The sequence below is a fragment of the Cetorhinus maximus genome, chromosome 8 (genome assembly GCF_964194155.1).
Source record: "Cetorhinus maximus chromosome 8, sCetMax3.hap1.1, whole genome shotgun sequence".
In the NCBI taxonomy this organism is placed as follows: domain Eukaryota; kingdom Metazoa; phylum Chordata; class Chondrichthyes; order Lamniformes; family Cetorhinidae; genus Cetorhinus; species Cetorhinus maximus.
The window spans coordinates 9,669,922-9,692,713 of NC_135886.1; the positions used below are offsets into that span (position 1 = coordinate 9,669,922).

Genomic DNA, 22,792 nt, shown 5'->3' on the forward strand with positions numbered 1-22,792 from the left:
ACTGCAGAGATACTCTGAGCATGTGTGGCAGATGACAGCAATGGTGGCAAATCCATCCCCAATCTCATTCTTTGTGGCACGGCAGAGACATGGCAGAGCACGCCCTAGAACAAGTGGCAGCTTCAAGAACTTCTGCACACAGAAGAACCCTCCAGTAGTCACACAGCCACGTGAATACAATCAGGGAACGATGTTCCTCGGGGGCTGACTTCCCAATTGGTTCGCTGATCTTCTCCAACAAGTAAAGTCAGAAGGAGGGGAATCCCTGTGGGGGAAAAATCAGACTGCACTGTCCCCTTCACTTGAGAGAAATTCCCCAAAATAAAAAAAAAACAGCATCGAGGAAAGTTTCCAAATGAAACTAGGAGTTTCTTATAGAGCATTAAAAACCTGACTCAGGACCAATCCAAGATAAAGTTATAAATTCCTGTCTAATGAAAAAGCAATTCATCTTCAAGCTTCCAGTTTTATCCCTCACCACCTGCTGCCCTTAGTTAACCCTTAGCTTTTTAGTGACACATATTAGATCAGCAGACCTTATGGTAGAAATGAACCTATCATTTGCCTGGCTATACCTTAAATAGGGCCCAGGCGCATCTTATGCCCGCACTAATTTCCACCGGAAACTTGGGGCATAAAACTGGCACATTTTGCCCCCTACATAGATAGATCTGTCAGGTTTAAAATCCATCACACGATCAGAATTATAATAAGCTTGTTTACACCTTGGGACACATTTACTCTACGAAGCTGGTTAAACAGATTCAGCAGCTATGACTTTGCAATGGAAAATACCAGTCAGCATCCACCTGGCTGCTTGTTTAAATTCCCTCTAGTGTTCTTCCATTTCTGAGGAGACCAGGACCCTGTCTGCTCTCTCAGGTAGAGACAGAAGATCCTGCTGCATTATTTTAAAGAGGTGTCCCGGCCAACATTTAGCCCTCAGCCAACATCACTAAAAAAAGAAACAGATAATCTGGTCGTTATTGCACTGATGTTTGTGGGAGCTTGCTGTGCACATATGGGGGTGCTGACCCATTTTCCCTACATTAGAACAATGGCTATACTTCATTGGCTGCAAAGTGCTTTGTGGAATCTAAAGGTTGTGAAAGATCTTGCAGAAATGCAAGCTATTTCTTCTTCACCGTCTAGACTGAAACGTTGGTGATTTGGACAAGGCATCAGAGGTCCATCAGCGCTAGAGGAACCATAACCTGGCAACGTGAGAGGAGACGCATCTCTGTGTATCAGCCAAGTTAAGAGAACAAAAAAAAGAACCCAAGGCCGAGCGAGCGTGCTGTTTATATACAGCAGCAGACACCAGAGAATGATGGCATTATACAACACTATGGAAATTTTCCTCATTTCCATCCACTGATGTCATGGCAATAATAGGGATTCAGTGTGATTGCAGGCATGATGAACAATGGAATGTTCACCAGCAAGAAAGAATGTGTAAATTCACAAAACAGACCAACCTTGGAAAGGGTCAGCAATTTCCTCTTGGCTGTCGCTTTGTTAAAGCACCAAACAAACATTAGGTTTGTGGAATTTCCCGTCGCAGACAGAGGTGGGGGGGGAAGGTTCAAGTTTCGATCTCATGCCATTATCTCAGTACAACAACAGAAAAAAAAACTCAGCACTATAAGGAAGTGCAACCAGAAGGCACCTACTTATTGTAAATAGTAACGATCCTCCTATTTTAGGGACGGGCAATAAAACCATCTATCAGCGCCATTTGCTGATTGTTCATCACCACATCCAAAGTTCAAAATCTTATAAAGTACAGCACTGGCAGCACACGTGGTTTTTGTTTTAAAATGTAAAATTATTTTGCTGTGTACCCACGCTATGCCAATTTCTAGTGACATTCTGTAGTATTGTACACACACTATGCAGAAATAAGTGTCTCCCCAAAGTGCCTACAATCACTAGGGCACACTTTCTTGCCAGAGTGTTCATTTTTATTTGCCTGAGCCTAGAAAGTGAGTGGCAGTAGGCTATGCAACTATGGCAGGCATCGTGTGGCAGCCCAAACCCCGCCTCCACCCCCCCTCCAGTTCTCACTGGACATTGCTTGAAGGTGCACAAGGTGCCAAATGATGGCACACAGTAAGAGCAAACTCTAACTGGTTTCCCTGGTTTCTTGCTCATCAGCATCGAAGGACATTTAGGGCCCTGGACAGCTGATTCAAAGGAGGGCATGGATCGCTGCGGGTCACCAGGGGGCAATGCGGCCCGAGGTTAACACCATACCTATAAGCCCTCGTGCCCAAACCACAGTGGGTCAAGGGCGATACAACTAAATAAAACCCACACGCACACACACACAAATGTTGCCGCCGCTATGTCCAGCAGCTCCCACAACATGGACTATTTGCTAAAAAGGTTCAAGAGGCACTTCATAAATCAAGCAGCGCTGTGCGCTTTACAACTCACTTAAAAGCATTAAAAAAAACATACAACATTTTTATTTAAAGATCAAGGACGGGAAGGCTGCCAAAGGAGTTATTGGGACTATTGGAGACAGCTGTGCACTTTACAAAAAGCAGACCCAGCTCCCTCCACAGGCCATGGCTCGCGCACATACAACGGAATCTAAAATTACAGGTGAACTTAGTGCGGCCAAACAGTTCCTCCCCTGACAACAGTTTCACGGTTGTAATCGTATTTAGGCGGGTTTTGTCGAATTGTGTGTCTTCCTCATTCATCACCGCCATACTCCCTGAAGGTGTGGACCCACCCATCAGATAAAGTGGGGATCAAGACCCTCCAGAATCTCATCCTCGGGTATCATTCTGATGCTAGGTGGTGAGAGGATGGGGATGGGGCATGGGGGGGGTTGGTGGGTAGGGGGGGGTGGAATGCAGAAAGGACGGGACTAGATGAATCCCCGATAATACTGCCCCTTTCCCAATGCTACCCAATTGCTGGTTGACGCTCACCATCTAGGCTCATGTAGAAAGAAGACTGCTCGTGTGTGGGACAGGGATGTTGAGCACATGGGGTAAGAAAATCTTCTTTGGGGCATAAATTCAGGAGTACCAGTTTTGGGACCCAACCCTTCCCCAACTAACGCCAACTGGGTTAGAGTGAACCAATGCTGCTGAGGGAGTGTCTAAATCAGGAATTTAGGTCCTTCATTGCTACGTGAAACGGGCATTTCTATAGCACCTTTCATGACCTCAGGACATCCCAAAGCACTTTTACAGCCAACTAATTACTGTTGAAATCACTGTTTTAATGTAGAAAACACAGCAGCCAATTTGTGCACAGAGAGGTCCCACAAACAGCAATGTGATAACCACTGGATAACCAGATTTTAGTATTTGGTTGATGGACAAATGTTGTCCAGGACAGCGTGCAGAGCTCCCCTGCGCTTCCTTGAATGGTGGCTCTGGGAATCTTTAACATTCGCATGAGAGATTAGATGGGGCCTCAGTTTAATGTCTCATCCAAAAGATCTGCAAATAAGATAATGCTTGCTCCTGCATGGGGAGGCAGTGGTGTAGTGGTATCGTCACTAGCAATCCAGACACCCAGGGTAATGTTCTGGGGACCCAGGTTTGAATCCCACCACGGCAGATTCAATAAAAATCAGTAATTAAAAAAGTCAAATAATGACCATGAAACCATTGCCGATTGTCTGATTCACAAATGCCGTCCTTACCTGGTCTGGCCTAGATATGACTTGAGACCCTCAGCAATGTTAACTCTTAAATGGCCTGATCACCACTTTCATTTAATTAAGGATGGGCAATAGATGCTGACCTAACCAGCGATGCCCCACATCCCGTGAATGAATTTTTTAAAAAAAGCTGTGGGTAAAGATGCCACATCGTGCCTGCCCTTTCCCAATACGGCCAGTGCATTAACAGCCGCAGGTGCGAATGTGCTTCTCCCCTGCTATCTTTGGGGCTTTCAGAGGCCACACAATGCCTGAAAAATGGATGCCAGGTGGCCCAGTTTAAACCACAGCAAATTCAGGAAAATAGGTGGGGGTGGTCAGGGTGCGTGAAAGTCTTCCCTTTCATTTGGGAGTCAATCTGGGAAGTGACTACAAGGGAGGAGCGGGCAGAGAGCAGGTTTTGGATTTTAAGCCTCGGTTAGATCCCAGCCTTTATGCTCAAAGCCCAGGCCTACCTTCGTAGATGTTGATGATGTGCGGGTGACTAAGCGATGACATGATCTCAATCTCCCGGCGGATATGGACCAGATCCTGTTCGTCTTTAATCTTGTCTTTGCGGATCGACTTGATAGCGACCTGTGAGAATAGAAATGGTCACCTTTTGAATTCACCCAAAGATGCCACGATTTTACAAATTGTCATGCTCGTGTTCAAACCCTTCCATGGTCTCACCCCCTCCCTACCTCTGTAACCTCCTCCAGTCCTACAACCCTCCGAGATCTGTGTGCCTCCAATTCTGGCCACTCACACATTCCTCACTTACTTTCCCCCCCCCGCCATGATTGGTGGCTGTGCATTCAGCTGCCTGGGCCCAAAGGTCTGGAATTCCCTTCCTAAACCTTTCTGCCTCTCCCTCCTCTTTCAAGACGCTCCTTAAAATCCCACCCTTCATCCAAGCTGCAGGTCACCTGTCCGAATATTTCCACATGTGGCTCGGTTTCAAATCTCTTTGGATTGGTTCTTCATGGGAACGCTTCGTTCTTTTTATCCATATTAAAAGGTGCTACATAAATGCAGTTCTTGTCACTCCAGTCAGGAACTGGAGGGTCAAGGCCAATGGAGGGATTTGAACCCAAGGATCACAAGGACGAAAGCTTTTAAAAATTGAGGCATTGTTGTACCAGAAGCCAATGTCAAATGGAATAGATTGCACATACAGGCAAAAGGTAAATCAGAGTGTGGGTGGGGGGGGGGTGGGGAAGGGACTGAAAATCTACCAGTAGCTACAAGGAGAATTGTGAGGGTGAGGGTGAGGGCGTCTCCTCTGTACGTTATGACTCACAAAATGCTCAAAACCCTAGTGTTTCATAAACAGAACCTGCAGGTTACCAGCTGCTTCCTTAATCTTAATCTGCAGCTATCACCTCACTACCGGTACAAAGGAGGCCAATTACTTTAGGTGGAGGATAATTATCTACATATTCCGGGTGCATCTTGCACAATCAATTAATCTAAGGTCATTCCATATCTTGACTGCTGTGCAAAACGTGATTAAGTGGGTTTTTTCTGGCTGGATGCTCAACTGTGCAAATTGTTCCAGCTTTACCCGGCACATAAACTAAGCAGAAACCAACTAAAGAGACACACAGTACTGAGTGAGGGCTGCACTGGCAGAAGTGCCGTCTTTCGGACAAGTTGTTAAGGTTCCGTTTGCCCGCTTGGGTGGAGCCAAAGGATCCCGTGGTCACTACTTCGAAGAGGAGAAGGGGAATTCTCCTCAATGCCTCATCAATATTTATCCTTTAATCTACCTCCCCAAAATGTACTACAGTACCTGGACATTGTCATGCTGCTGTTTCTGGGAGCTTGCTGTGTGCAAATTGGCTGTTGCTTGTACATTACAACAGTGGCTATACTTTCCAAAGAAGACTATTTAATTGACTGTAAAAGCACCCTGGGGTGCCCCAACTCTTCCATGCTGGGAACTTTTCAGTGACAATTATTAAGAGCACAATGTAAAAATGACAAAGCAGCATTCTGCGAAGAATGCAGGTATTTCAACTGGTGCATGGCACAAATCCCAGGACAATGAATATGGAGGGTTTCCTGCCCTTTGTTTAAAAAGTTTTCAAACTGAGCTCCCTGTGTTCAACCTGAACTGACAGCTTGTCAGGGCCCTTACTGCAAAAGCATCTCCGCATCTGTCTGAGGTCATTGGACTATTATGCAAACCTTTTTATTGGAGCTTATCAGGGCAGAAACTCAGAGCTGGAATTCTTGCAGAACTGAGACAAGTCTCCTGGGAAAGGACCTGGGTATTCAATGGTCCCGAACAAACACACATTTTAAAAAAAAAAACAAATTCAATGCTATTGATCCTGGTCACCTTGACAACAGAGGAGAAAGGCATTTGGAATGCTGGTCAAAGGACGAGGCAAGTCTGTGACGCCCTTTTACATGGAGCCAGTCAGCTCGAGCTGTTTGCGTTTGAAAAGTTTCAATGTAAACAGACATATGTCCGGCAGTTAGTCTGTGTGCAGCCAAATGACTGACATGTGACTCTCTAGACTAAGGCAGCTTGTGTGATACCAAAATGAAAACAGCTTCTCTTTATATAGCATCTTTGGCGTCGTGAAATATCCCAGAGCACTTCACCGGAGAGTGTTATCAAATCAAATGTTACACCGAGCAACAAGAGGAGATAGGAGGACAGATAACCAAAAGTTTGGTCAAAGATTGAGCTTTTTAAGGGGCATCTTAAAAGGAAAACAGAGGTGGAAGTTTAGGGGGGGAATTCCCGAGCTTAGGGTTAAATCAGCTGAAGGCACAGCTACCAATGGCTCAACAATTAAAAATCGGGAATGTGCAAGAGGTCAGAATCGGAGGAGCGCAGAGATCTCGTTGTAGGTTTGGGGGGGTGGGGGGGTGAATTACAGAGATAGGGAGGAGGGCGAGGCCATGGAGGGATTTGGAAATAAGGATGAGAATTTTAAAATTGAGGCATTGCCAGGTCAGAAGCTAATGTTGGTCAGGGAGCACAGGGAGTGATGAGTGAAAGGGATTTAATGCGGATGAACTGTGAAGGTCGCCTGACAGCTTGGGGTACAGAGTCCACTTATGCTCCAGGACTAAATGATGGATTGTGTGCTGGCTGTTTGGGGGCAGTGTGAATGAGAGTGGTCGGGGAAGGAGTTACCATAACCCTTGCTTAACAAAAATCTATCAATCCCAGTTTTGAAATTTAAATTGCTCCCTAGACTCAACAGCTTTAATGGGGGGGAAAAAAAGAGATTAAGATTTCCGCTATCCTTTGGGGAATGAAGTGCTTCTTGACATCACCTCAGAACAGCCTAGCTCGAATTTTGAGGTTACGCCCCCTTGTTCTGAACTTCTAATTTACCTCACAAAGGTGTTCTTAATTTGGCACTGATTGATGCAGCATTAAAAAATGCCACACTTGCACAGGGTAACTTCTTCCTCTGAGATTGGGGGTGAGGCAACTTTATAGCTGCCCAATGAGTTGGTGGCACTTGATGCTGGCACTGAATGCCCATAACTAGAAAAAGGGATCTACTTCCTCTAGCAGTCACCTCCCTCAAGTCTTATTACAATTATACAGGGTATTGGTGAGGCCACATCTGAAGTATCACGTGCAGTTTTGGTCTCCTTACTTTAAGGATGGACATACTCACCATTGAGGCTGTGTACACGATTCTTGGAATGAGGGGATTGTTGTACTGGGAGAGATTGAGAGGACTAGACTATATCCCTCGCAGTTTAGAAGAATGAGAGGTGATCTACTTAAAACATATAAAATTCTTAAGGGGCTTGACAGGGTAGATGCTGAGAAAATGTTTCCCCCTGGCTGGGGGATCTAGAACTTGGTGTCACAGTCTCAGAATAAAGGGTTTGACCATTGAGGTGAGGGGAAATTTTTTGCACTCGATGATTGCAAATCTTTGGAATTCTCTACCTCAGAGAGCCATGGATGCGCAGTCGTTGAGTATATTCAAGACCAAGGCCAACAGATTTTTGGGTATTAAGGGAATTAAGGGTTATGTGGATTGTGAGTCGAAGTAGGTCAGCCTCAATCTGAATGAATGGCAGAGCAGGCTCAAAAGGGCCAAATGGCCTCCTCCTGTTCCTGCTTATGTTCAACTTGAGCATAGAACTCACAAATAAAACCCCAAAACCCTTCAATTTTCTTTTAAATCCCTCTCTCTCTTGTGTGCGTGCAAAACCTCTTCACTTCTGACATTTTAAACAAAAATAATGTCCCACAACCTCCTTTCCATTTGGGAGCTGAACCTTGGGTGACATCAAGCAGGCGCACAAAAACTGACCCAGGCTGAGCCAAATATTCACCTCTTGTCTTCAACGCTGATTCAGTTTAAAAAAAAAGACGCTTAGCAGTTCTCTGTGGGAGACAGTATGCGTCATCAGTAGCTATCCTGCAGAGAGTATTCTGATTCAGGTCGTGTGTTATGTGGGAGCTGAAGGGGGAGAACATTACTGGGCAAGGAGGAAGGCAGGAGCTGTGGAGTTCAGGCTGAACAGCTGCTAACCCATATGGTTACTCATTCAAGTAGGTTTCAAGGAAGCAGCCTGAATGGGGGATGAATTTGTGCAGTGATGCACAACATGTTACTTATTAAAGAATGCTTAAGTGAAGGAAAGGTGAAGCAACAGTACACTGTATGTGGCTCCCAGAAACAGAGCAAGAGTAGGCCATTCAGCCCCTTGGGCCTGCTCCACTATTTAACTAGATCATGGCTGATCATCAACTTCAACACCATTTTCCTGTGCTATCCCCATTTTCCTTAATGTCGTTAGTATCTAATAATAAAATAACAACAAAAATGAAATAAATAATAACAACAATAATATAAAAACAACAGCATTTGTGTTAATGAAATATAGTGTTAGGGGAAAATAGCTGGGTTGTGGATAGCTCTTTGTAAAGGCAGCCGGGAAACAATGACACAAGTAGCCTCCTTCTGTCTGTTAAAATTTCAGTGAACATATATGGAATCTATTTGCTCTCCTCATGCTTTGCAACCCCAAACATCCTTCCCTTGGTGGCTGTTGAACCCATGCATCACCAACCCCACCCCCCCCAACTTTGTCTCCACCATCAGTTTCCTGTCTTAGTGCCTCTGTTCTCTTCAAGTCTCCCCAAGTCCCCATCCTGTGCTTCCCCTCTTCCTAAAACACTTCAAGACATCTTCCCGCATGACAAGGCAGCATGTTGTAGTAATGTAGCTGTCACAGTCAATAATCTTGCATTTTTGGATGAGAATCCATAATAAATGGGAAAGGGGATACAGGTGAGTGGAATGCTCAATCGGCCCTGAGCGTCTCCAGTTCCAACTTTCGATGTACATACAAACATACGAATTAGGAGCAGGAGTAGGCCACTCAGCCCCTCGAGCCTGCTCTGCCATTCAATAAGACCATGGCTGATCCGACTGTAACCCCAACCCCACATTCCTGCCTACCCCCAATGACCTTTCACCCCTTGTTAATCAAGAATCTATCTAGCTCTGCCTTAAAAAATATTCAAAGATTCTGCTTCCACCGCCTTTTGAAGAAGAGAGTTCCAAAGACTCAATCCTCAGAAAAAAAATTTCTCCTCATCGGTCTTGAGTGAGCGATCCCTTATTTCTTTTAAACAGCGACCCCTAGTTCTAGATTCTCCCACAAGGGGAAACATCCTCTCTGCATCCACCCTGTCAAGACCCCTCAAGATCTTAAAGGTTTCAATTAAGTTGCCTCTTACTCTTCTAAATACCAGTGGATACAGGCCTAACCTGTCCTCATGGGACAAACATGTAAATCTAATGGAATTTGATTGGAACTTGCAACAATTCTTTTCGTTCCATTTCCTGCTTTCTTTTTGGGCGGTGGGGGGGCGGGGGGAAGATTTACAAAGCACCTTTCACAATCTCCTTTACAGCCAATGAAATGCTATTTGCAACGTAGTCGCTGTTGCAATGTTGGAAGTGTGGCAGTGATTTGCGCGGAGCAAGCTCCCACAGGCAGCAATGAAATAATGATCTGAGAAACTGCTGTCTCAGTCTTGGCTGAGAGATAATTCGCAGCCAAGACACTGGAGAGAACTCCTGTGCTGTTCTTCAACATGGTGCCCGGGTTTCTGCAGATGGGGCCTCAGTTTAAAGTCTCACCCAGCAGTCTACACCTCCGACAGTGCAACACTCAAGTGCCAGCTCAGGTTTTGTGCTCTAGTTGCTGAAGTAGGGTTTGAACCTGCAGCCTCCTGACTCAGGAGGTGAGAGAGCTACCACTGAGCCACAGCTGACATGCTCAGATCAACAGAACTGTGACACTCCTACGCCTGAAGGAGAAAGGTGCAGCAAGCTACAAGTTTGTTTTTCTTTGCACTGAATTCGCCAACAGTGCGATGAAACACCAGGGAAGTTTGCGGGGCAGGGTGGCAGAGGGTGGAACTAGAAAGGAAAGTGGGGTGAATTTAGAAAACATTTAGCAACTATATTACTACAAGATAAACTTTTACAAGGGCATGAAGAGGACTGCAAAAAAAAAAATACCCCTCATCAAGGACTGCATGCTCCTTTAAAGGGGAAAAGATTACAAATGACATAAAAATCTGAACTGTATCACAAATATTAGGGCTGCAGGAGATACAGAATCCACATAAGCTTTCTTACAGGAATTATACCGTGCCCCATACAGCAGGTCTTCCTGAATGCCCAGTGAGGTGACACTACCCCTTTAAGCTTCATTAAAAAGTATAAAGATGATGGGCAAGAGTTTGGAACCATGGCAGTGTGGTTGACACTCTCGCGCCAGCCTGTTTTCTTTTAAACTAGGGTGTGATGCAAGAGGGCAAGCTGATTTGCTGGCTTCAGCATTTCAAAACCAAACATTTTCTTTATTAGTCAATGGCTTGCAGGTGAAAACAAAACTAGGAACTGATTATTTACTTCTCCTCGATGTATGTCTACAGGATTAAACAGTGTCCCTTTGTACAAATAGACAACACTAGGAACTGAGCTTCATAAACAGGCCAAATAAAACTAGGCGAGACTCAAACCGACAGGCCTGAGAGTGACTTCCTACTGTATGGACCATAGCATTCGCTTTATGTAAATACTTAATGCATGTATGAGGAACAAAATGCCACCCCCATGCCCCAGCTGCTGCACCGTCTGTTGGTGACCACCTAAGGCTTGTATTCCAAGACACTGCTCAGTGCCACTGCAACAGCATTCACACGAGGATATCGGTTGATGTGTCATTTTCCTACCATGACACAACAGTCATGCAATGTTGCCGTACGAGGAAGATTCAGCCCCCTCAAACCTCATCCGTCATTCAGTGAGATCATTGCTGATGTGTATCTTAACTCCAGCTACATGCCTTGGTGCCATATCTCAAGTCACAGTTGGATGGTTTAATGCACCTCTGATCTAATTAGTGCAATACTCATTAATGCAGTGTAACATTTTCAATTTCATCTATAGGGGATCCTGATTAATGCTTCAATTCATGTGTCAGTATTGGGCTGTGCAAAAAAAATTACTTAAAATATAATCTTCCCCTTTACTTTTACACCTCGTCATCCCCTTAGATCAGGAAGATTGGATGATTGCATCTACAGTCATCTCCACAAACACTCTCAATCACGTTCTTTCATCAACCCAATACTACAGTTGTGCCGGGAAAACCCTGTCCAACTTTCATTGGCACCATTGCCTCGATTCTAACTAGCAGATGCCATTCCCTACACACCTTTTGCGATTCAGATCAATCCAGCTCTTATTGAATCAGAGTTCCTGGGACCTGCTTTATAATCTGGACAAGCTCTGACTGGCCCACAGGTACCCAATATAAACTCAAAGCCCTTCCATGCTCCCATCCACCACTAGTCAGGACTTTGAGAGACCTCAGTTAACGCAGGGAGTTACTTCTGGGACCAATGTACCTCCCTTCCACCAAGGGTTATCTGAACTCCTGTGAATGGGGAATTAAAGGCCCATTTATTCCATGAGGGTGAATGTCCAACCACTTTTCCTAGGCTAGGGAGGACTCTAGAGTTGGGAGTGGATAACTAATAGACACTCTTCCATCAGTATTGGCCTATAATCAGGCTTCCATTCACCAGCTCTGGCAATTCCTTGTTTTAATTGCATAAATTCTCATGGCTGATTCACCAGAGTTGCTACTTACCAGATGGTTCAGTCACACTCTCATTGACCCTGACCTTTTATCTCCTTCTCACCCTGCCAGAACTTAACCAATTGATTAACTAGCACAAGCTTCATATCAACCAACTGCTCCATAATTCCATATGAGTTGGAACCTGTTATCTACTTGGCTCAGTCATTCAACTTTTATATAGCTATCCTGTCATCGTACAACTGTGTCTCAATTAGGGGCAATAACATTATTGATGGGTGGGAGGTCATAATAGGCAGCTCTCCTGCAGTCCACAGCTAACAGTCAAAAGAAAGAAAGATTTGTATTTATATAGCACACGGCATCTGAAAACACTTTACAGCAAAATTAAGTACTTTTGAATTATAATAGTGTAGGAAACATTGCAGCTAATTTGCACACAGCAAGCTCCCACGAATAATGACCAGATAACCTTTTTTAGTGAAGTTGATTCTGGGATAAATATCAACTAGGACACAGGGAATAACTGCCCTTCCCCTCTTTGCAAAAGTGCCATAGGGTCTTTCACGTCCATCAGAGAGGGCAGATGCAGTCTTAGTTTAATGCCTCACCCAAAACATGGCACCTCTAACAGTGCAGCACTCTCTCAGTCCACTGGACCGTCAGCCTAGTCTCTCGTGTTCTGAGGTGGAACATGAACCCACAGTCTTCTGACTCGGAGGTGGAGGGGCTGCCCACTGATCCACAGCTGACATGTATTCAAGTCAGTGGATTCACTCCACAGCCCTGCCAATCTAACCAGCTGAACTTTCTCTAAACTTGAAGACACCATTGGATGTGCAGATGATTGCACTGCTCACCAACGCACTGAGCCATTTCAGACCAGGAAACTCCCAAGTTCAAGCTCCTTTGAGGGAACAGTTAGAGAGTTTAGCATTCCTCTCAGCTAGAAAGGGAGGGGGAAGAGAAAATGCAAAACATCACTCCTGAACGATTCACAGTAACTGCTGCTCAAATCGCAGGCAAGAATAGGATTGGTCTTGGTTGTGATGCTCCCCATGGCCAAATACACTGCCGAGGTCCGTACCGAGAAACAGGCACCTGAACAAGTTGGGAAGAGATTTCCCTCAGTGTGCTTGGAACTGTCCCCTGGCCAATGCCAGTCCCCATGGTAAAAAAACCAGCTGTCCCCACTCCCTAATCATCCAATTCACTGCACATTCACTTTACTCGAGGTGGCTTGGTAACACATTAACAGTAATCGCTTGAGAAAGCAGTTTAATTGCATGCCATTTACTTTCTGATATTACACTGCAATCCTACATTGTGCTTAAACAGCCTTTTATCATGTAATTCCCATCAGGTTTATTTGCATATGACATCAAAGAGCAACATCTCCCACTTGATAACAACCCTGCAAAAACAGAAGTCAGGAGAAATGAACACGGAGGTATTGTTTCCCTGTTACCTCCAGTGCCATGCACTTAAATCAGTTGCTGGTGGATGCCTTCCATAGAAACAGGAGGAGGCCATTCGGCCCCTCACTCCAGCTCTGCCATTCAATTAGATTATAGCCGATCTGTATCTTCGCCCCATTTACCCATCTTGGTTCTTTACCCCTCAACACCCTTACCTAACATAAAGCTATCAACCTCCATTTTGAAATTTTTAGTTGACCCCAGTCTCCCCAGCTTTTTGAGGGAGTGTCTCTCAGATTTTCACTTCCCTTTGTGTGTTAAGTGCTTCCTGACAACACCCCTGAATGGCCCAGCTCTAATATTAAAGGTTATGAAGCACTTTGTGTGAGAAAATCTTGCTCAGAAGTGTATTAGTCAGCACGATTCTGATCTGCTGTTGTAAGATGCTTTATTGTGACAGTCATTGTAAAACTCTGTCTTGTTTGCTATAAATGTCCATCAGGATGGTGAGCACAAATTGGGCCCCAAGGTCAGTGTAAAGAAGTGAACTGTAATTTTCCGTTAACACTTTCTGCAGAACTGTACAGCTATTGCACCATCATATGCTTCACATCAGGGATTCTGTAAATATCCTTTAGTGAGTTTATGTACATTTGAGGAGACGGATGGGTGGGCGAGTGTAATTTTAAAAATTTATTCACTCATGGGATGTGAGCATCACAGGCAAGGCCAGCATTTATTGCCCATTCCCAATTGCCCTGGAGGAGGTGGTGGTGGTGAACCGCTGCACTCCATCTGGTGTAGGTACACCCACAGTGCTGTTAGGAAGGGAATTCCATGATTTTGATCCAACCACCCACATTGAAGGAAGGGGGAAATAGTTCCAGATCAGGATGGTGTGCGGCTTGGAGAGGAACTTGCAGGTGGTGGTGTTCCCATGCACCTGCTGCCCTTGTCCTTCTAGATGGTTGTAGGTTTGGAAGGTGCCTTGGGAGCAACGGGTGTCTTTGGAGTAATGGTTCTGACAACTCTCCACCACTAGGGGTTTCCCTCACCTCATGTCTGGGTCTGTTGTAGACTCATTAGTAGAGACTGTGCAATGTGATTAGTCAATAACTCCATTATCATTGTCACCTCACTACCAGGATGGTAGAAGACTAACTAAGTGGATCTTGACAATTTATCTAAGTTCCTAATTCTTCCAACACAGGATATGACTGTCATGAGGTCATCATGAGACAGGTGTAAACGCCTCACATATAAAACCACAAACCTTCCTCCATCTTGCCTTCCCTTTGCAATTTGGATGCTTGTACAGCCTTTAATGATGTAATTCCCATCAGGTTTGTTTGCATAAAATATCAAAGAGTGACATCACCTCCCACTCGACACCAATCCACAACAAAAACAGAAGCCAGGAGAAATGAACACTGAGGTATCATTTCCCTGTCATACCCATGAATTTTTTCAACTGTCATGCACTTAAATCAGGTGCTGGTGGATTCCTTACATAGGAACAGGAGGAGGCCATCTGTGCTCACCATCCTGAAGGACATTTATACCAAACAATACAGGAGTTTTACAATGACCGTCACAATATGGCATCTTATTACATGTCATACTGCAGCAGATCAGAATCGTGCTGTAACTGGCTATTACACTTCTGAGTAAGGTTTTCTCACACAAAGCACCTTCATAATCTTTAATATTAGAGCTGGGCCATTCAGGGGTGTTGTCAGGAAGTACTTAACACACAAAGGGAAGTGAAAATCTGAGACATGCTCCCCAAAAAACTGCTGAAGCTGGGGTCAGCTAAAAACGTTTCAAATGGAGATTGACCGCTTTTTGTTAAGTAAGGGTGTTGAGGGGGAAGGAACCAAAATGGGTTCCCTTAAATTGCAAACCATAACAAAAGACAAAAATACTTTAAAGGAAACACACATTATTAAATTAGAATGTTTTGTTTCAGGGGCTGACGAAATGCTCCTGTGGTGCCCACCGTTTGTGGAAGGCTTCCTCTATTTATACTGTTTTGAGTACACCTGTAACTAATTGGCTAATTAACCAGGCCAAATTAAAGTGATAGCCTCTTAAAGGAACACTGTAACAAAGGAGAAATTTTTTTTCAAGGAACCTTATTGAATTAAATTTAAATATCATTTTGGAGACCGAGGAAGCACTCCAGTTCCCACCAGTCATGAAAGACCCCCTATTTATATGTGCTCCAAGTACTTAATCACCTGTGTATCTTAACAATATAATTAACATCTTGCCTTCTTACACTTTTCAGACGTGGTGGGGTCCTGTGCAATGGAGCTAAGTTTCGAGCCCCAAATTCCCTGCAAGGAAATAAAATACAAATGCCTGCGGGGTGGGGGAAGGGGCTGCTAGTAGTCGCTATATTAAATCCAGCAAGAAAGAAATCGCTTCTTATAGAAATCTTGGAACAAGGGAGATGCAAAGGAGCAGTAAACAAAGATCACTCCATTGCTCCCCATCCCCCCCTAACTAACTAACGAACTATCTCCATGTCAGTTTACAACATTACGAATGCACCTTAATTGTCCTTCTCTGCAATAGCACTTTCACTAAAGTGAAAGCAGGTTTCAGAAACACAAGTGCAGATTTAATCAGCACGTTTCGTCCAGTGACGACTCCCCCGAAAAACTTCTTACATATTTAATGAACAGGCTGGCTTTCACATAACTGCACCTGTTTGAATAATCTCACCCAGGGCTCTTGTCCAGAAAACCACCCCGCTCAAAGGGAGCACTGTTGTAAGAGCTAGTGCATTCACACAGGCCAACTGACACAGTGCTGAGGGGCAGCTCGTCACTCGAGCGAGTACAATGAGCTACTGAGCGCTGCCCAGCCTCTGTCTGTATTCATGCGAACACCAGCAAGAATTGCCATCTTCTGACGTTATAATATTAAATATATAACATTTTTAAAACCATGATGAGTGCAGGATATTTGTGTTTTTTAAAATATAAGCTAGGAATGAAAAAATTGTTGCCTAACTTACAAGGTTTTCCCAGAACCACTGAGTTTGTCGGGGGCGGGGGGTAGGATAACATTCTGCCACAACAATAACCCTTCTCAGCTTGGAGATGTATTTTCTGTTCCTTATTGTGGCTGTGTTAGAATCCTGGAACTCCCTGCCTAACAGTACTGTACAAGCACCTTCACTATACAAATTGCAGTGACGTATATTGTAAATATATCTTGTGATTGCAAGTGTAGTGAGAGTGCACATACTGTATTGAAAGAAATTGAACTGAATTGTACATTATGTAATGTCAAATTTGAACTGTTATGTAACATATTTTTTTTACAAATTTTAGGAACAGCATATTTAAAAAGGGGCAACTAGGGATGGGCAATAAATGCCCCTTGCTGGCAATTCCAACATTCTGAGAATTAATAAATTAAAAATAAATGCTTTTGAAACAAGCTTTTTTTGTGTGTGTAAATATGGCATGGTTCCCTTTCAACATCTGTGTGTCTGACTCTCCAAACACACACAAAGAGCAACATTTCAAATTATTGCACTGGACTTGCAATCTATCTCATTTGGCGCACGGGCCATAACTGGCAACCACAGAGTGTCTCGTCCATACCAGATTCTGGGTGAAATGTTGACATAAAACAACAGCTTTGCAATGACACTGAGCGTTCAGTTGAAAGCCTGCTATTTCTAAATCAGGAAGCAAGCTGAACTTATATGAACATAAATCTTGGTTGAAGTTAGGTTTATTTTTAAACCGCCTCATTTAACAGCATGAATTTTGGGATTCAGGATGTTTTCCCAGAAATGATCACTGAGCAAACAAGCCTGAATCACACATTAATTCTGCACTGCTTACATTTAAGTTCTTTTACTGTAGCTCGGGTGCATCATCAATGTTAATAAGCACAATAGCCAGACTCCAATCATCACTCCGAACATCAGGCTCAAATTTCATCCTTTTGAAAGCATTTTATTAAAAGGACAAGATCAAATCCAATCACATCAGGCGCAAGAGGTAATTTATTTTTCTAAGGGCACATCGCAGGGACTGAGTCAAACAAGTTTAAATCTCTAAATTTGCATAATTAAGTTGCTGTTTATAAACTCAAAATGACCATTCCAGACATGCTGGAGACAGAGTCAGAGAGTCATTAACAGTGCAAAAGGAGGCCATTCGGCCTATCGAATCCATGTGGGCTCTCTGTGGAACGATCCAGTCAGTCCCGCTCCCCTTCTATCTCCCTATAGCCCTGCATGTTTATTTCCCCCAAATGCCCAGCCAATTTCCTTTTGCAATCATTGATTGTCTCCACTTCCACACATACAGGAAAGCATCCTTGGGCCACTTTTGCAAGAGATTCTGTTCCAAAGATTGGTGAAAATCTTGACTTTGCTTTGAATAATCCGAGCTCATCCCCTGTCCAGACTATCTCAATATTGCTAAGTTAAGTTGAGTTAGTTAATTGGAGGCAGATGGCTTTAAGTAGAGTTCAACTGCCCTCCGTCTCTGGGCGGCCCCCACACTAAGCTCTGTGGGTTGATCCCTTGAGGAAGGCATATGGGCATTGGGTGTGTGGAGAGGACCCCACCCTCTCCCACTCTGGATTATGACACTCCATATGGTCAAATAACCAAACCAACTTCATTGCCTTGACTCCCACACAAGGAGCTACCTGTTGCATGAGGTACATGGCGAGTGCCCAATCTCATGGAATTGGACACCAGCATGAGCCTGGGCCTTAGAGGGAGGGAAGAGAGTAAACTGGAAGAGGAGAGATAGGAGGGAAAAAAATCGGAAAATGGTTGCACAGAACCAGCCAAGTGGGTGTAAAGCAAACTTCTCAGCTCATAAACTAAATAAGCAATCTTTGGAAAGTTTGAGAAATATTTGACATGGAGAAGTGAGATATGGCTGCTGAGTGGGAGATTAATTGACAAGATTGACAGATTCTTAAAAAGATAAAATGTTTGTGATTCAAGTCAAAAATATGAAGCAAAGGCTCCAACATAAATATCATCTCAGCATGCCAGCCCTTTTCCTATCCTCTTCACATTCTTTGCTACAAAAAAATCCCAATGTTACAGTAGAGCAGTGCTGTCATTGGGAAGCACATCCTGGGAACACACCCATGATCTTCTGTCCTTTAAAATTAATGGTGAAACATCCCAGGAAAATGAACCTGTGATTTTCTGATGTACAATTCTTACAGGGGGAGTGCCGGATTAGGGAATCACTCCTACGACACCAATACAGTGAAAGGAATAATTCAGATTTATGCCAGTAGTTTTTAAATGTACAATTACATTTCTTACATATCACCCTGAATTAATTGCCGAAGATGCTACTATCAAGTGTCAGACTTCTGACCACCATTACTTCACCCTAATGTGACCAGAGGACACAGAGCACTGCCAAAAGAAATGGTTGTGGGGGTGGTGAGGGGGAGGAAGAGATGAGAGTGTTTCAAGGCAGTGAATTGTTGTGACCTGATTTGCAGTGCACGAAAGGGTGACAGCAGCTCAATGGTAACTTTTAAAACAGAATCGGATAAACACTTGAAGGACAAAACTTTGCAGGGCAAGAGAATGGGACTAATTGGCTGACTCAGGCATGATGGGTTGAATGGCCTCCTTCAGTGCTGTATCATTCAATGATTCTAGGTCAGCTCAAAATGCTCTGTCCCAGCATGGACAGGACCAGCAGTAACTATCATATCAACATTGGGATGGAGCATGGGCTGCCAGGATCTGATTCAGGGACCTCATGCATGCCCCCTCCCACCCCCCATCCCCCCACCCCCACCCCTAGGGTAACCCCCAAACTTGCACTTGCCCAATTTCCTAAGGCCGCCAAACTACCTATGCCCAGCTCTTGGTGAATGTGGTAGGTTTATGCAGGGTTGCCAGTTGGGTTGCACAGGACCTGTCTGGTGGGAGCCAGTGACACAGTCGCTCCTCAAAAAGAGGATACAAAATGCAGTTTGAGGGCATCTTCTGCAATTCCAGGGGTTTCTATTAGTGTATTCACCATCCTAAGACTCTTGGTGCTTATGTTTAGAGGGTTGGAAAATCATAATGATTGATGCAGAAGACTCCACCTATCATGCTCCACATACCCACTGTACTGTCTTACTACAGTACCAGTGACAGCTTTGAAATGGACCCTCGACTGACCACACTGGACCAAGGGTGATGTCAGGCATGTATTCAATTTTGGCCCATAAAATGTTCTCCCTTCACGATCTCCTGGCAAGACAGCAACCAACCACTGGTCAGTTTTCATTCAAAGGAAAATTAGCTGACAGGGTATCCTGGCGACATGACCAGGGAAAGGGTGAAAAGCAGTTGCCTTTAACAAACCCACTTGTGACAATCAGGGACAAACCTATTTTCAATAAAAGGGAACAGAAGAATGGGAGGTAGCCCTTTGAGCTCATTTTCCTATTCAGTTTGATCTCAGTCAAATCAATTTACCCATCATTGCTCTGTAACCCTTAATGTGCATAAATAACAAAAATCTATCAATCTCTGAACTGGAAGTCTTAAAACTGACCCTCAGCATCCACAGCCCTTTTTTTGGGTGGGTGTGGGTGGAGGAGAAAGAGGGGAAGGAACTTCCACACTATGGAGTGGGGTTCTTGGGGAATTCCATGGATTAAGGGGGTTCCTGATTCTATGGCTATAGAACTATACACGGGGGAAATTCCTGAAATTCTCATAATCTGATAACAAGACAGCATCAAAGCTGGGGTATGGTGACAATCTGCAGCTAAGCCAAAACCAGCATTTCAACTGTGCGGATGCTGAAAATCTGAAATAGAAAAACAGAAAATGCTGGAAAAACTTCAATGTGACTCTCCTTTGGTTCTGACCTGCTGAGTTTTTCCAACATTTTCTGTTTTTTTTTTAATTTCAGATTTTCAGCACCCGCGCGGTATTTTGCATTTATATCAACTTGTGCTGTTGCTGCACTCTGGGCAAAGTGACCTCTTCTTCTGCCTCTAAACCCAGGTTGCACAGATCAGATCAGACCAGGTTGACGAGCTAAGGCTGCAGCAATTTTCAGCAACGTACAAAAGACATCCCAGGTAATGAAAGCTACATTTGGCCCATTCAGCCGCCATAAACCCACCAATCCTGCTTCGAAATGGTCAGAACGGTGGGATACGATTCGCAGCCAGGCTCCTGAGAAAAGTGCAGGAAATACATGGGATCAATATTTGACTTATTTGGAAATCGCCAACAGCGATCCTGACATAACCCTTGCCACAGGCATCAGTTATTGTTATCATAACACTGAAAAATAACGCCATGGAATTGACAAAAACATGTTCAGACAGATTGTGGGCTCCGAATTAAAAACCTACACAGCAAGTAACCCACATGAAATTCATAATCAACTGGGACGCTATATTGAAAAAATCCATGATGATTGTAAATATTTTCCCCGTGAACCATGTTCCTACATCAACAAGATGTATATAAAAGGCACACACACACACACACACACACACAAAGCTCTTAGCAAACCCCAAAGCGAATTTGGAACTACTCCAGGGGTCGAACGAGCGCCTCAGCCTTAAGATTCTGGTCAGCCGCATTGCAAATAATATCTGCCCCAGATCTGTCAAGAAATGAGTTTTGCATTGTGCTGAGGCGGGTCCGAGGGGCACCGAGCAGCAGAAGACGGGCTGTCAATGAAGTGAAGCGAGTTGTTAATTTCGAGGCTCCGAGGAAATTAACAGCGAGTCAATTTCGCGGAAGTTTTGACTGGTTCTCTCAGGAGAGCCGCCGCCAACATTTCTCACCCTCTCCCACCACCACCACCCACCCCCCCCCCAAACCGCCTTTTCTACAATAATAGTCTCCCTCCCCAACCTCCAGCAGAAAAGCAGATTCTCATTTGTGATCACCTTTACATGGTATGCAAATTTAATTTTTTTATATATATATATAAAAAATAAAAAAAAATTACAGAAATTCTCACCACTCGGCCGGATCTGTCAACCGCTTTCTTCACTTTCCCATATGTGCCTTTGCCCAAAGTTTCGCGGAACTCGTAGCGGTGCCTCAGGTTGTGCTTGTGGTGGTGCCGCTTCACCGCCTGGCGTTTCATGTCGGGCGTCTGCGAGCTGGAGCGGGAGGCCAGCGGCGAAGGGTGATCCCTGCCGCCGCTTGCAGACAGCGAGCAGGCGGCACCCAGAGCCGAGCCCCGGCTCAGACAGGGAGGGACTGGATCCATTCGAACGAGACAGAGAGAGAGAGAGACAGACAAGGAGATCCGAATGAGGGATGCAAAAGTATCGGGAAACTGAAAGAAAGAGGGAGTGAGAGAGGGAAGGAAAAAAAAAAGAAACGATCTAATTCCGGCAGATCAGAGCTTGGTGGTAAAGTAACACATGATTACTATCCCCTCATTGTCCAGGTAGCGTGAATACAGTGTATCCCCTCTTTGACACAATGTACCACTCTCTCTCTCTCTAACACTAATGCAACAATTCCAGATCCCAGTCGCGTGTGGAACCTTCAGCAGCCTCCTCATTAGCCTAACCCCGCCCCCCCTGCTACGTCGCAGCCAATAGCCCGCCTCTCCGCAGCGCCGCTGATCTCCGGCCAATCACGGAACCCCTTTACCTTTGTTTCTTTCCTTGTTCGCATCTACCAAAGTTGTGGAGGTGGACAGAAGATGTTCTAACTTAAACTAGACACACCCCCCCCCCCCCCCCCCCCTCTCCCCTCCTTCCCCCCACGTTGCTGGTTGTTACACTCCATCCAACTGGGATGAAGGGGAAAGCCGCCTAGGGAGGGCTATTCGACTACCAGAGGCTTCATCGACCTTTCATTGCCAATGGGAGGGAGAGGGAGAGCAGAAAGGGGGCGAAAGTTAGGGAGAATATCAGCATTTTCACGCTCTTGGCTCCCTCAGCCCTTATGCCCAAAAGCACTCGGGCAAATTGGGACCCGCCACTTAACCCTGTACCCCCACCCACCCCCCCAGCCCACCCCAGGAAACAGGCCAGGCCAAGGGGTGGGTGGAGAGGGGAGAAACAGGTCATGTTTCAGGCCAGTGACCCTTCATCAGAATAGACATGTTGAAAAACCGTGGGCCGGGCGGCTTGACCAGGGGCTGGGGTGACAGGATTTAGTTCGACCTCTTGTGCACAAAGCTGAAAATGGAAAACGACGTCACCGGGGCTGGAAACGGCAATTCCCCAGTCGGACAAGAACAGTGGGAACAAGGAACAACAATTCGTCAGAAAATAAACCGCCAAATCACCCGGGAACATGGTCAGTTTCTGTCTCTGATCGCCTGACAGAGTCTCCTAAGGAAAACCGGGTGGTCAAGGCACTGGGTCAGGACAGGTACCTCGGCGGTGATGGCTCACACAGCTGAATGGCCAGCGATGTGCAAAAAAAGCGCTTCCCAAAATAAATAAATAAATCTGAGATTTTCCGCCGTGTGGCTGATTCAGGTACATTATTGAGTGGGTGCCCGGCTCTCTCTTAAATTCACGATTAGAGCATCAGAAACGGGCATCGACGGCTGTTTTGGTGAAGTATCATTGGGACAATGCT

At 44.9% G+C, this 22,792-nt stretch overlaps 1 protein-coding gene across 1 annotated transcript in view; it reads right to left on the minus strand.

Annotated features, from left to right (window-relative positions):
• nuak2 (NUAK family, SNF1-like kinase, 2) overlaps window positions 1–21,597 on the minus strand; it is a 40,735-nt gene extending 19,138 nt beyond the window's left edge. The window contains exons 1-2 of the mRNA XM_078546413.1: window positions 21,204–21,597; window positions 4,144–4,264 (exon numbers count right to left, since the gene is read on the minus strand). Of these exons, the coding sequence (XP_078402539.1) occupies window positions 4,144–4,264; window positions 21,204–21,458 (376 nt within the window). The 5' untranslated portion in view covers window positions 21,459–21,597. The remainder of the gene's footprint in view (window positions 1–4,143; window positions 4,265–21,203) is intronic.
• Between the last annotated feature and the right edge of the window lie 1,195 nt (window positions 21,598–22,792).